Here is a 13,837-nt window from a genome sequence, read left to right on the forward strand (position 1 = left end):
TCCACGAACAACGAAGCATAAAAAAGTGAACTTTTAATCAGAATACATAAATTGCAAGACCCAGATCTCTCCCAATAAAACTGCATTAGTGACCAATAACAGAATAAGTGCACAAAGTGCATAGATATATTGCAAGATATAAAACATTCTTCATGGAACTCTATTAGTGCACTTTGAGCCTTAGTAAAGAAAAGGCCAAAGACAAACAGGCCTGTATCAATGACTCAGAACAGAAAAAGTGCAGTATCAAACTGTATACATTAATTGCAAGATTAAAAAACATTCAAATATAGAACTGCATTAGTGTACATTGAACCTTGATAAAGAAATATCCAAAAACAAACAAGCCTGGCTCAGAAGAGAATAAGTGCAGTATCAAACTGTACACAGGAATTGCAATAAAAGAAAAACGTTCCCCATGCAACTGTAATAGTGCACAATGAATCTTTATACAGAAGAGTCAACTGTCATGCAGTTATGGCAATGTACAAAACAGTCCTCAATAGTAAGAACGAGCAAATGAAGTAGATTTAGCAAGCAGTCACTCCACTGCAATACCATGCATTCCCCTTGGTGCCTAGACAAGCTTTTCTTCCAAATGTTCTACTGCTGCATCTAACATTGTCCTTGGGACCAGGAAGGTCGGAAGTGGGGAACTCCTGATGCTGGACTGAAGGGTAATGGGGCTGAGGTGACCCTCAAATCATGTCAGCTGGCATAGAGCTGCTGCTGCCTATGCTGCTGGAGAGTGTGCCTGTGCAGCCTGGTCTTGCCCGCCATATTCCTGTGGTAAACCACTTTTATCGTTCACTATCGTTACACTATAGTTATCACTGTTATATCGTTACTCTATGGTTATCACTGTTCACACTGTTGTATCACTATACGAGGTCGCCTCTTGTCACGCTGTTATACCTGGGCTGACCACTGCTGACTCCGCCCACGGCTCCACCTACCTGCCCAGGTATAAAGGTGGTCAACTGGCTGGTATTCCTCCTTGTTGGATCCGATCACCCACGAGGGTGGGCTCTGTTATTTAGCCAATAAAAACCTATAGTTACTTTCTTAACTCGTCGCTTTTCATTGGATAAATTGATAGGTATATCAATTTTATTGGCTAAATTTTAAAATGTCGTTACTTGAGCAGCCAAACGAGCAGCCAGACGAGCAGCCAAACGACCAGCCAGACGCCCAGCTACAACAGCCACAGCAGCCGGCTTGGCTGCGAGCCCTCCGACCACCGTACCTGGATCTAAACCCACAGGCAGCAAACTCAGCCCTCGACTTCGAACACTGGCTGAGCTGTTTCGAGTCCTGCCTGGGAGAATCCGGCGTGCCTCAGAAATCCAAGCTAAGAGTTCTGACCGCCCAAGTAAGCCCTAAAGTATTCGCACTCATCCGGGACCTTAAAACATACGAGGACGCCATCAACCGGCTGAAACGACAGTACCAGAGCCCGGTAAATTCCATGTATGCCAGACACCTCCTAAGATCCCGCCCGCAACAGCCAGGAGAGTCTGTAGATGAATTTTTACAGGCGCTACAAGCACTCGGCAGGGACTGTAACTTTAAAGCGGTAACGGCGGCAGAAAATACTGAAGACAATGTCCGCGATGCCTTCGTGAAAGGCCTGCGGTCCGACTACTCACGGCAAAGACTGCCTGAAGCAAAGGACCTCGACCTGGACAAAGCTGCAGCCCTCGCTCGCCCCCTAGAAGTGGCCCATCGGGACCTCGAGGCATATTCCAGGTACTGTAATTTGCGATCCTGGGACTCGGGACCGACCCCGACCGCAATACCCCCCGCAGCACCCCCCCTGGGACCTACCTCAGTGTCGGCGTCCCGGACCCGATCGGGACCGCCACCCCCGGTACCGGCTGCGACATCGGATCCCCGCGATCGGGCCACCGGCTGCTTCTTCTGCGGCCAGGCGAAACACCCGAGGGCGCGCTGCCCAGCCAGAAACGCGACCTGCTCGAGCTGCCTGAAGAAAGGCCACTTTGCAAAGGCCTGCAGAGGGAGATCAACAGTGCCCCATGCGAGCTGTGGGAGCGGCCATCTTCCATCAAGGCCACAGAGGCCAGCATCCCCACATGTGAGTCATGGGGCGGCCATCTTTGATCCAGGCAACCGACACCAGCAGTGCCTCATGTGAGTTGTGGGGGCAGCCATCTTCTCCGCCATTTTGTCCAACCTCGTGGGCGCCGCCATTTTACCCACCACGCTCGACCGCCACCGTGCCTCCAGACCCGACCACCGCCTCACCCGCAAACGACAGCAACTCGCTCAGCTATACACTAGCCTCCGTCACACTGGACCAAGCCCGCCCGCACCACCTGTCCAAGTCCATGATGGACATCAAAGTAAACGGCCACGCCACGACCTGCCTGTTCAACAGCGGAAGCACGGAGAGTTTCATCCACCCAGACACGGTGAGCCACTACTCCCTCACTGTCCGGCCAATGCGCAACCGGATCTCGATGGCATCAAGGTCCCACGCCACAGACATCAGCGGCTACTGTGTTGTGACCCTGTCGGTTAAGGGCACGGAGTATAAAAATTTTAAACTCCTCGTCCTGCCCCAGCTATGCACTGCCGTCCTACTAGGTCTAGACTTCCAATCCCACCTCCAAAGCGTCACGCTAGCATACGGCGGACCCCTCCCCCCACTCACAGTCGACAACCAACAGATTTTAAACCGCCCACCGCGTAACACCTGCGGCCTATCCACCCTCAAGGTCCCGCCACCTTCCCTGTTCGCTAACCTCACCCCCGACTGCAAACCCGTCGCTACCAAGAGCAGGCGGTACAGCGCCGGGGACAGAGCTTTCATTAGCTCCGAGGTGCAGCGTCTCCTGAAGGAGGGCATCATCGAGGGGAGCACCAGCCCCTGGCGTGCCCAGGTCGTGGTTGTTAAGACCGGCAATAAAAACCGCCTGGTCATCGACTACAGCCAGACCATAAACAGGTACACCCAGCTGGACGCATACCCCCTTCCCCGCATATCTGATATGGTCAATCAGATCGCACAATACCGAGTATTCTCGACCATCGACCTTAAGTCGGCCTACCACCAACTCCCTATCCGCCCTGAGGACCGCCAGTATACCGCCTTCGAGGCGAATGGCCGCCTCTACCACTTCCTTAGGGTTCCCTTCGGCGTCACCAACGGGGTTTCGGTCTTCCAAAGGGAGATGGACCGGATGGTTGACCAGAACGGGCTGCATGCCACATTCCCCTACCTAGATAACGTCACCATCTGCGGCCGCGACCGGCAGGACCATGATGTTAATCTGGAGAGATTCCTCCGTACGGCCCAACGGCTGAACCTCACCTACAATAAGGAGAAATGTGTGTTTAACACCTCGCGCCTTGCCATCCTCGGCTGTGTAGTAGGGAACGGAGTCATCGGCCCCGACCCCGAAAGAATGCGCCCCCTCATGGAGCTACCCCTCCCCCACTGTCCAAAGGCACTAAAGAGAACCCTGGGGCTCTTCGCCTACTATGCCCAATGGGTGCCCAATTATGCGGACAAAGCCAGACCCCTCATGAAGTCCACATCCTTCCCCCTTACGGAGGAAGCGTGCGCAGCCTTCTCTCTCATTAAGGGAGACATTGCCAAGGCCACAATGCACGCAGTGGACGAGTCCATCCCCTTCCAAGTGGAGAGCGATGCATCCGACTTCGCCCTAGCCGCTACCCTTAACCAGGAGGGGAGACCGGTGGCCTTCTTCTCAAGGACCCTACAGGGCCCTGAGATCCGACACTCGTCGGTCGAGAAGGAGGCCCAGGCGATTGTGGAGGCGGTACGACGCTGGAGGCATTACCTGGCAGGCAAACGATTTACCCTCCTCACCGACCAGCGTTCGGTCGCTTTTATGTTTAATAACAAGCTGAGGGGCAAAATCAAGAATGACAAGATCTTGAGGTGGAGAATCGAGCTCTCCACCTATGATTATGATATCTTGTACCGGCCAGGTAAGCTGAACGAACCCCCTGATGCTCTTTCACGAATTACATACGCCAGCGCGCAAAGTGATAGACTTCAGACCCTCCACAACGACCTCTGCCACCCCGGAGTCACCAGACTTTACCACTTCATTAAGGCCCGCAACCTGCCCTACTCCATCGAGGTGGTCAGGACCATGACCAGGAACTGCCAGACCTGTGCCGAGTGCAAACCGCACTTCTTTAGGCCGGACAGAGCAAGCCTGATCAAGGCCACCCGCCCCTTCGAGCGCCTGAGCATCGACTTTAAAGGGGCCCCTCCCGTCCTCTGACCGCAATGTGTACTTCCTCAACATTGTTGATGAGTACTCTCGTTTCCCCTTTGCCTTCCCCTGCCCAGACATGACCAGTACCACGGTCATTAAATGCCTGAACGACCTCTTCGCCTTGTCCGGGTTCCCAAACTATATACATAGTGACCGGGGCTCCTCCTTCATGAGCGAGGAACTCCGTCAGTTCCTACTAGCGAGAGGTATCGCTGCAAGCAGGACCACCAGCTACAACCCCCGAGGGAACGGGCAGGTGGAAAGAGAGAACGCGACGGTATGGAAGGCCGTCCTCTTAGCCTTAAAGTCTAAGGGCCTCCCAACTTCCCGCTGGCAGGAAGTCCTCCCGGCAGCGCTGCACTCCATCCGGTCACTACTGTGCACTGCCATTAACGCCACCCACCATGAACGAATGTTTGTTTTCCCCAGGAAGTCGACTACAGGAACCACGCTACCAACCTGGCTGACCTCCCCGGGGCCCGTCCTGCTGCGAAAGCACGTGAGGGCCCATAAAACGGACTCCCTGGTCGAGAGGGTGAACCTCCTGCACGCCAACCCCCAGTACGCCTATGTGGCATACCCAGACGGGCGGGAGGACACAGTCTCCTTACGAGACCTCGCACCCTCGGGCACTCCTGAGACACCACCGTTACACAGCACCCCCCCCCCCACCCCCCCAATGCCACCCGAGGTAGACGGCATGCCGGAACCCCACGAGCCTTCGCCGACCACGCAGACACAAGCATTAACACCGGATAATGCAACACCGCCGCTGCGACGATCAGAAAGGCTTACGAGGCCTCCGGACAGACTGACATACCAGAACTGGTAGTACACTTCACCCCGCCGGACTCAAATCTAAACAAGGGGTGAATGTGGTAAACCACTTTTATCGTTCACTATCGTTACACTATAGTTATCACTGTTATATCGTTACTCTATGGTTATCACTGTTCACACTGTTGTATCACTATATGAGGTCGCCTCTTGTCACGCTGTTATACCTGGGCTGACCACTGCTGACTCCGCCCACGGCTCCACCTACCTGCCCAGGTATAAAGGTGGTCGACTGGCTGGTATTCCTCCTTGTTGGATCCGATCACCCACGAGGGTGGGCTCTGTTATTTAGCCAATAAAAACCTATAGTTATTTTCTTAACTCGTCGCTTTTCATTGGATAAATTGATAGGTATATCAATTCCATTATACATCACACTTCTCCATATTAAATTGAATCCGCCATCTGTCTGCCCATTCCGCTAACCTGTCTATGTCTTCCTGAAGTCTTTTATAGTTTCTCAAAACTCCTACTTTTGTGTTGCTGGATCACAAAACAAATCCTCATTATTGCACAAGTAAACCATATCAAAAAATGTTTAGCACTTACTTTTCCTTTGCCTGCTGCACACACTTGTCACTGCAAAATTTACTCCCGCGACTAAACTCCTCAGTCGTCCCATAATGACCGCAATTCTCACAGCAAAGTATACCATCCATACTGGGTGGCTCCTCTGTGTTTGATGGGATGGGATTTCTAGATAGAACTAAATGGCAAAATACAGTGTTTATTAATTTTGGGAACACAAAATATTATCACAAGAATATACTTATAAATTTTATAAACTACACATCTACAGGATTTAATTACAGACATAGTTTTCATTTTAAATGAAGTTTCACTGCTTTATTTACATTAAATCAATAAGTTGGTTTCTTTGTCAGCTACAGTAAAGCTAGTCAATATATTTAAATTTTAAGACAATGAAATGTGGGTAAATGCACTATGTAGGTGTTATTCAACCATACGCATCGGGAAAGTGTCAGGTTTAATTCCAGAAATGTGCTGAGTTAGCTGTGACGCTGAAGAAAGCCTACAATTGGCCTCATTGTCCCTTAATAGGGAAACCAGTATTCCTGATCATAACGATCTACCCTGTGGACACAGGGTGAGGACAGAATCAAGCTCGACTGTCAGTAGCTTGTCAACTCTCAGTATCTACATCACTCAGATAAGGTACCAGAGTGCTGCTGATGTCTATGGTACTGTATCCCAACGTGCGAGAGAGACTGGGAAGAAAGGAGAAAGAATGAGGGGCAAATTCATATACCAGTGCATTTAGATCTAATCAATATTGTGATGATTAGTGATGTGTGGTCATGAAACTTTGGAATATCAACTTATTCTGTAATGTTCTGGTATCTACCTTGTGCATGAAGCCAAGAAACCCACAGACAAACATAATGGGGTCAATTTTAACTTGGGTGCGGGGAATTGTCGGGTTCCCCGAATTTAGGGCTAAAAATTGAGTAGCGCTCCAATTGAGGCTACTGGAAGCGCCCCACCTCCTTCTTGGCACGGTGCGAGTCCGCGGTGGGGGGGGGGGGGGGGTGGTTCAGGAGGTCTGGGACGGGAGCGCAGGCAGGTGCTGGCAGGCGGCCAGTAACAAAAATGGCCACCCAGCACCTCGCCTTTAAATTGCGCCTCCCCGGCCGCAGGTACGCCCCCCTGACCCCGTCGGACATAGCGTCCGGTGGTAAATCAGGGGGCGCTCCCAAGGATCGTGGCCGGGGCGCGAGCTGGGCGCTGCGCACACCAATGACATCATCGCCAGCAGCGCAGCGCCGCATGGCGCTACCAGTTAGGCCACCACTAACCTCCCGCTGAATTTTGCGGGAGGCGTGGGCAGTGCCGCGCCCGGGCATTAGTGGGTTTGCGCCCCACTTAGCGCCCTCTTAAGGCGCCAACGGGAGGCGCTACCAACTGAATTTTTCCCCCTTAGTGTTTCCCACACGAATCTAAATGGGTCTGTGAGATTGATGCAATTTTAACTCAATTGGCCAATTGATTCCCAACGTGTGGGAACCCTTGGCAATTGAGTATTTCCAGTCAGAAAGTCGCAGAATATGACGTCATCATTGCTGCTGCTTTTAAGGTCCAGAGCAAGCCTTGCATCTTCTGCAGGCTTCCAAACTTTACCATTAAGATGGCACAGGAGCTTGCAGGAGCAATGGCTAGCGGGAGGGCAAGAGCTGCCCCAAAATTTGATGAGGCTTCACTCCAGGCATTGCTGGATGGTGCTAGGGCCCACAGGGAGATCATGTTCCCTTCTTCAGGGAGGAAGAGGCCTCCCAGTCAGACCAAGGCTGTGTAGCTACAGGTGGCTGGGGAAGTCAACTCCTTGGGGCTCACACGGCGCACCTGGATGCAGTGCAGGAAAAGATTCCATGACCTTTATCGCACTGGAAAAGTAAGTATGAAGTTTCCATCACCCTCAATCTGATCCCCATTGCCTTTCCTCACCAGCACTCAGCTTTAGCAATCTCTTCCTCTACATCCCACTTGACACTCACATCCATGCACCCTTAGCCATTCCCTCTCTCTCGATGCTCACATTCACCTAACTATTCGACCATGCAGCCCTCACACTCCCTCTCACTCTGATGCTTTGAACACAACTGACAACACACAGGGAGGGCCCTTGGTCTTGCAACCTCACACCATCTTTGTCTCCTTCTAAGTATCTATGCTATGCAATCTCTGCACTCACTCCTTCATTCTCACTCAACCTCCACTTGTCTCCCTCATTGCAGGAAAAGAGAGCTCACAACAGGAGAGAGCGAGCCAGGACAGGAGGAGGGCCACCCTCATTGGCCCATCTCACCCCCTGGGAGGAAGCCGTCCTGGAGATTGTCGGGGCTGACAGAGATGCGGAAGTTGGGGAAGGACAGACAGGTGCATCCCTGCAAGCTGGTGACAGAATAGTTGTCCATCTCTCTCATTGGTATTGCATAAGTCGCTGATAATGATTCTGAAGCTACATCATATGGACTTATGATCATCTGCAAAATGCAATGTGCATGTAACCTTGACATCACATCTCTAACTTATTCCTTGACTCCCCCACAGGACCATCGAGAGCCCCCGTCTCCACTGTGCAGGAGAAAGGGCCCGAGATGCCAGACTCCTCAGAGGAATCTGCAACCTCTGAGGGCGCAGCATCAGCAGAAATAAGCACACCCAGCACCAGCGCAGACACTCACACCTCGGTGGGACCTTCGGAACATAGAGTAGAGTTGTCACCTGGTGTATCACAGCTCACAAGTGAGCATCAGCAGATTGTGGAGACAGGGACAGCAGTGGAGAGTCCTCGTCGGAGGGCGCAGGACTCTGCCAGCTCGGCTCAGCTGCATGTGGACACTCTGCCTCTGGGTCCATCCGTAAGATCAGAGGTGATAGAACTCCATGCACAGATGCAGGAGTCTCTGGCAGGTTTTGTCTCCAGGGTCGCTGCGAGTGTGGAGCGAATGGAGGAATCCATAGCGAACATGAGCAGAGCCTTTGTGGAGTTAGTGGCGCATGAACGCTTCAACACGGAAAGGATGGCAACCTACATGGAAATGATTGCTACCTCCGTGGTAAAGCTGGCTACCGTAGAGGAGAGGATGGCTACGGTAGAGGAGAGGAGGGCTATGGTAGAGGAGAGGAGGGCTACGGCCATGGAGGAGCTTAGTCGCCAGGGTATGGAAAACATGGTGAGTGTTCAGAATAGAATGACATCTCTTGAGGAGCGATGGGCATCTATTGAACAGAGAAACCAGACCTTCATGGAAGTCCTTCTGAGTAGGACTGCCATTTCAGATACGGGTCCCCATGGCCCCCCTGATGTGCAGCAAAGTACTCTGAAGCCACTTGCAGGCACTGAGGGGGACCTGACCCATGAGAGGGAGGTTGGTGGCAGACTTCAAGGAAGTGGGGGCTCCTCTCCAAGCGCTCACACTTCCATGCCACTGCAGAGCCCTCGGTCAGAGCCCCGTCGGAGTCCACACCCAACTGAGATAGACGTCTCAACTCCTGCACAGCCGCAGGAGCAGCAAACTGCTGACGAGCCCTCACAGGCTCGCCACCCCAGAGCACGCCCGCCAAAGGTGTCGAGACAGGAGCAGCAGGAAAGTGAGCAAGGGGCCTCCACATCTGTTGAAGCCACAGGGGAACCACTACGTAGGAGCATGCGTAAGAGGAAAATAAAGCACAAATAGTCACAAGGGTAGTCACTTGGGTGAAATGTTGTGTATTTTGTAAAAATGCCATCAGTTGTTTGTTTTGCATAAAAATTCTGATGGCAACTGCTGCAGTTCTGGCGTGTGTCATTTCGCGAATGGGGCTTTCACATCGAGGGCTTAGGATTACTTGCAGTTGTCAGGATGCTGGTCAAATAGCTCGGAAACCGCAGGGTTTGGCCATTGTCGATGCTCAGGTAAGAAGCTGCGAGGCAAAAGAGTTTGATTTACTAGGCTAAGCAAATCTGGCCAGGATGAGTGCGTTCCTTGCATCCCGGGCAGCAATGTTCTCGCATAATGCTGCCGCTGGTTGATGGGCCTCTGCAGGATGCTCGTTTGTTGCCCTCCTCCTCCTCCTCTTCATCATCTGAGGAGGGTATGTGAGGAACCACTTGGTCCTCAGGAATCTGCAAGCCACAACGCTGTGCCATGTTGTGGAGTGCACAGCAAACCACGATGATTCTGGAGACCCTGGCTGCTGAGTACTGTAGGGCTCCACCTGATCTATCCAGGCATCTGAAGCGCATCTTCAGCAAGCCGATGGTTTGCTCAATTATGGATCTGCTGGAAATGTGGCTGGAGTTGTAGCGCTCCTCAGCTTTGTTGGCTAGCCTCCTCACCGGCGTCATTAGCCAAGTCCTCAGGGGATAGCCCTTGTCTCCAAGTAGCCATCCGTGAAGTTGGTCTGGCGGCCTGAATAGCGGAGGCACACTAGACTGGCGCAATATGAAGGAGTCATGGCAACTGCCAAGGTACTTGGCACAAACATGCAAAATCTCCTTCTTGTGGTCACACACCAGCTGAACGTTAAGGGAGTGGAAGCCCTTGCGGTTGACAAAAATACCTGGATTGCAATGGGGTGCCCTAAGGGCCACATGTGTGCAGTCAATGACGCCCTGCACCCTTGGAAAGTCTGCCAGATGAGCTAATCCAACCGCTCGCGCCGTCACATTTGCGCGATCCCTGGTGAAATGGATGTGATTGTGCGCGAGGGCAAAGAGTGCATCGGTTACCTGCGTGATGCAAGTGTGTGCAGCCGACTGGGAGATGCCGCTGATGGGAATGAGCCTGAGGCAAAAAAGTTGAGTGCAGTGGAATCTTTGATGGCCACTGGTAAGGAGTGTCCACCTGGTCCTCTGGGCAGCAGGTCTTGCTGTATCATTGCGCAGATGTCAGTCACTACCTGTCTCGAAAGTCGGAGCCGCCTTTGGCACTGCTGCTCAGTCATGTTGAGGTAGCTGACCCTGTGTCTGTAGACCTGTTTGGGGGGTATCTCCTGCGCTGTCGGGCTTCCATGCGCTGGCCCCTTCTGGCCTGTGCTGCCTCAGGTGGGTGAGCAGCAGCCTGGCGCTGCTGCTGCTGCTGCTGTTGCTGGTGCTGCTGTTGTTCCTGGTTCTGCTGCTGCCGCGCCTGGTGCTGGAGGTCCTCTAATCCCAAGAAGGGAAGGAAAAAAAGGCCTCCCATGCTTCTGGTAGATGCCTCCGTTGAGGAAGCGCTGAGTGAGGGTGGCGAGAGGACTTTCGCAGGAGGTCACACTGGAGAAGTGTGTGAGGTTTCAACCTTCCACAGGTGTGGTTAAGCCTGGTAAAAGTTGCCCCAGGCCTGAGACAACAAAGTCCTGCCACCAGCTGCAAATGATGACTGATCAAATCTCCTCTTTAATGGTTGATCTGCAGCTGATAGTCAGCAAGCCAATAGTGCTCACGCCAGGTTTCACGCATGATCTCCACCAGGCGTGTTTTACGTGGGAAAAGGGTTAAACAGGCACGAGCCTGTTAAAATGGGATTACAAAGGCCAATTAGTGCTGTTTAAGGGCCCTAAAGACCAGTCCCGCCTGTTGCAGGCGGGACTGATTCAGGACCATCAGACACGCCTGGGTTAAAATAGCTAGGTGTCGGGAACCAGGCGGGGGGTCCCAACCCCAGGTTTTACGATTTTAACCCCCCACACGCCTCAAAGCCCGCCTGACGGCTGAGTTAAAATTGAGCCCAATATTGGGCCAGAAATTCGGGTCCCCACAGGTGAGCACGCACTGTGTACTCACGCGTAGAGCCAAGAAAAGTGCCGGTTTCGTGCATGCACTGCGCATGCGCTGGAAACCGGAACTTCCGTTCCCTTGAAGGAAGGGGTTCACAGGTCGAACGTGTGCACCAGAGAGGCAGCGCCTACGCCTGGAACTTCAGGTTGTTGTTTTTTTTTGTTTTTTTTTTTAAACAGGTTTCTCTGAGAGGGTAAGTCTCCAGCAGCTGCGCGTTTAAAAAGCAGTCGCAAGGCCTGCTTTTAATAAGGTAAGTGGTGAATTAAGTAAAATTAAAAAATGTTTCCACAGGTTTATTATTTTTAAATACTTTAAAGAAAGATAAGTTTATTTTTAGACCCGTTAAAAACTGTAATTCATTTTTTCACAAATTTAAATTATTGTTTAAAATAGTTATTTTATGTAATTTATAATTATTTTAAAAATGTGATTTAAAAAAAAAAATTATTTGAAGTTTTAGTTAGGTTTTGGAGCTGATCTCTATTCATAGATTTAACAGGTCTTCCTGTCAAATCTATGAATAGAGATTCCCTGTTACGATTGGCTCTCCATGGCCCACGTCATCCCAGGGGATGCTTCAAACTAACTGTGCCCCTGGGATACGCAAGCACTGCACACCGGCAGCTGGAGGAGGCCCAGGATCGGAATCCCACGCGGGCCCACAGCTCAACGGCCAGCGCGCTAGGTAAGTGCAGGTCGGGGGCTTGCACCCGCGGGAAGCCTCCGACCCGAATTTCTGGCCCAATCTCTTAGATTAACAAACAATTGCCACAATTTGTTGAAGAAGTGTAAACACAAGTGGCAGATTTTAGTGGCAAATGTTTGTTGACTAATATTCAGAATTTGCCAAAAAACCTCGACAAGTTCCCTAATCTTCTTGATGAAACAACTTGCACTTATATAGCGCTTTTAACATAGTAAAAGAAGCGTTACAGAAATGTAATCAGGCAAAAATGGATACTGAGCCAAAGATATTAGGAGGGGTGACCAAAAACGTAATCAAAGAGGTGCATTTTAAAGATCTCTTAAAGGAGGAGGAGGGGATTGGCAGGGAATTCCAGAACATAGGGCCTAGACGGCTGAAGGCACGGCCACCAATGCTGGGGTAAAGGGAGTCGGGGATGTTATGTCCGTGTATAAGAAGACACAGACTGCGGAGAACGGTACAATAGGTGTTTACTCAACGTGGCTCAGACTGCAACTGATCTGTACAGATTACTACTCAGCGTTATATACAGGTGTGGTCACTGCCGGTACTACTTTATACATGAGCTGTAAAAAGTAGTTCCCCCCCTTAAAAAAGGTACATACATTACAATTCCTCCCCTTTTAGATTAACAGTACCATAACACTCATTTAACAATTAAATATCAAACTAATTACAATTAACACTTTTAACATGCAACATTAGCTGAAAATAGTCTATTTATAAATTCAGTCTTTGGGGAGGCTTCCTGATCCTTTCTGGATAGCGCCTTTCCCAAGTGTCTTGCTCTTGGTGCGGAGGCGATTCTGGCCCCCTGTCGTCGGTTGGTTCATCAGCTTCCGATGCTACTGTTTCTGGGGTAGATGCTACCTGTACGTCGGGTTCATCACCAGGTACGTATGGCCGAGGCATGGGGTTGACTTGTTCCTGTGACTCTAGGATCTGGTCAGCATGGCGTCTCACGATGCTCTCCCCAACGTCCACTGTGTACATTAGTGGGCCCTGCCGTGTGCATATCGTTCCTGGCTGCCATTTTTCTGTTCGGTAGTCGCGGGCCAAGACTGGTTGCCCTACATTGAAGCTCCTTGTTGGCTTCTCATGGGTGTGCTGGAATTGCTTACTCTCAACATCTCTTCGTACGTTTGGTCTGAGCAAATCCAGGCGAGATCTTAACCTTCGGTTAAAGAACATCATGGCTGGGGCCTGGTTGGTGACTGCATGTGTCGCATTCCGGTAGGCGAACAGGAAATTGTCCACCTTGTGCTGCAGCGGAATGTTGTCATTGTACATAGCCTTTATTGCCTTCTTAAAGGTTTGTACGAACCTCTCAGCCAATCCATTTGTGGCTGGATGATACGGGGCGGATGTGTAATGCCTTACCCCATTCTTTTTCAAGAACCTCCGGAACTCTTCGGACACAAACTGTGGTCCGTTGTCGGAGCAAATCTGTTCTGGCAAGCCATTCCTGGCAAAAATGGTCCGTAGGACTGCAATAGTTTTCTCCGTGGTGGTGGAGGACATTTTGATCACCTCAGGCCATTTCGAGTGCGCATCCACGGCTATTAAAAACATTGAGTCCATGAATGGACCAGCAAAATCAATATGCACCCGTTGCCATGGAGATGAGGGCCACTCCCATGGGTGTAGAGGGGCCTGTGGTGGTGCATTTTGGACTTTCTGGCATCCTGCGCAGCTCTTGGTCAGGTCCTCGATTTGTTTATCGATTCCCGGCCACCACACATAAGCCCTGGCTAGGCTTTT

General features: G+C 51.3%; 1 protein-coding gene across 1 annotated transcript in view; it reads right to left on the reverse strand.

The window, feature by feature from the left end:
* l3mbtl3 (L3MBTL histone methyl-lysine binding protein 3) overlaps positions 1-13,837 on the reverse strand; it is a 236,328-nt gene that overhangs the window by 192,890 nt on the left and 29,601 nt on the right. The window contains exon 4 of the mRNA XM_085997143.1: positions 5,661-5,817. Coding sequence (XP_085853269.1) covers positions 5,661-5,817 — 157 coding nt within the window. The remainder of the gene's footprint in view (positions 1-5,660; positions 5,818-13,837) is intronic.

The sequence above is a fragment of the Somniosus microcephalus genome, chromosome 9 (genome assembly GCF_052327205.1).
Source record: "Somniosus microcephalus isolate GS21.2 chromosome 9, FLI_Smic_1.0, whole genome shotgun sequence".
Lineage (NCBI taxonomy): Eukaryota > Metazoa > Chordata > Chondrichthyes > Squaliformes > Somniosidae > Somniosus > Somniosus microcephalus.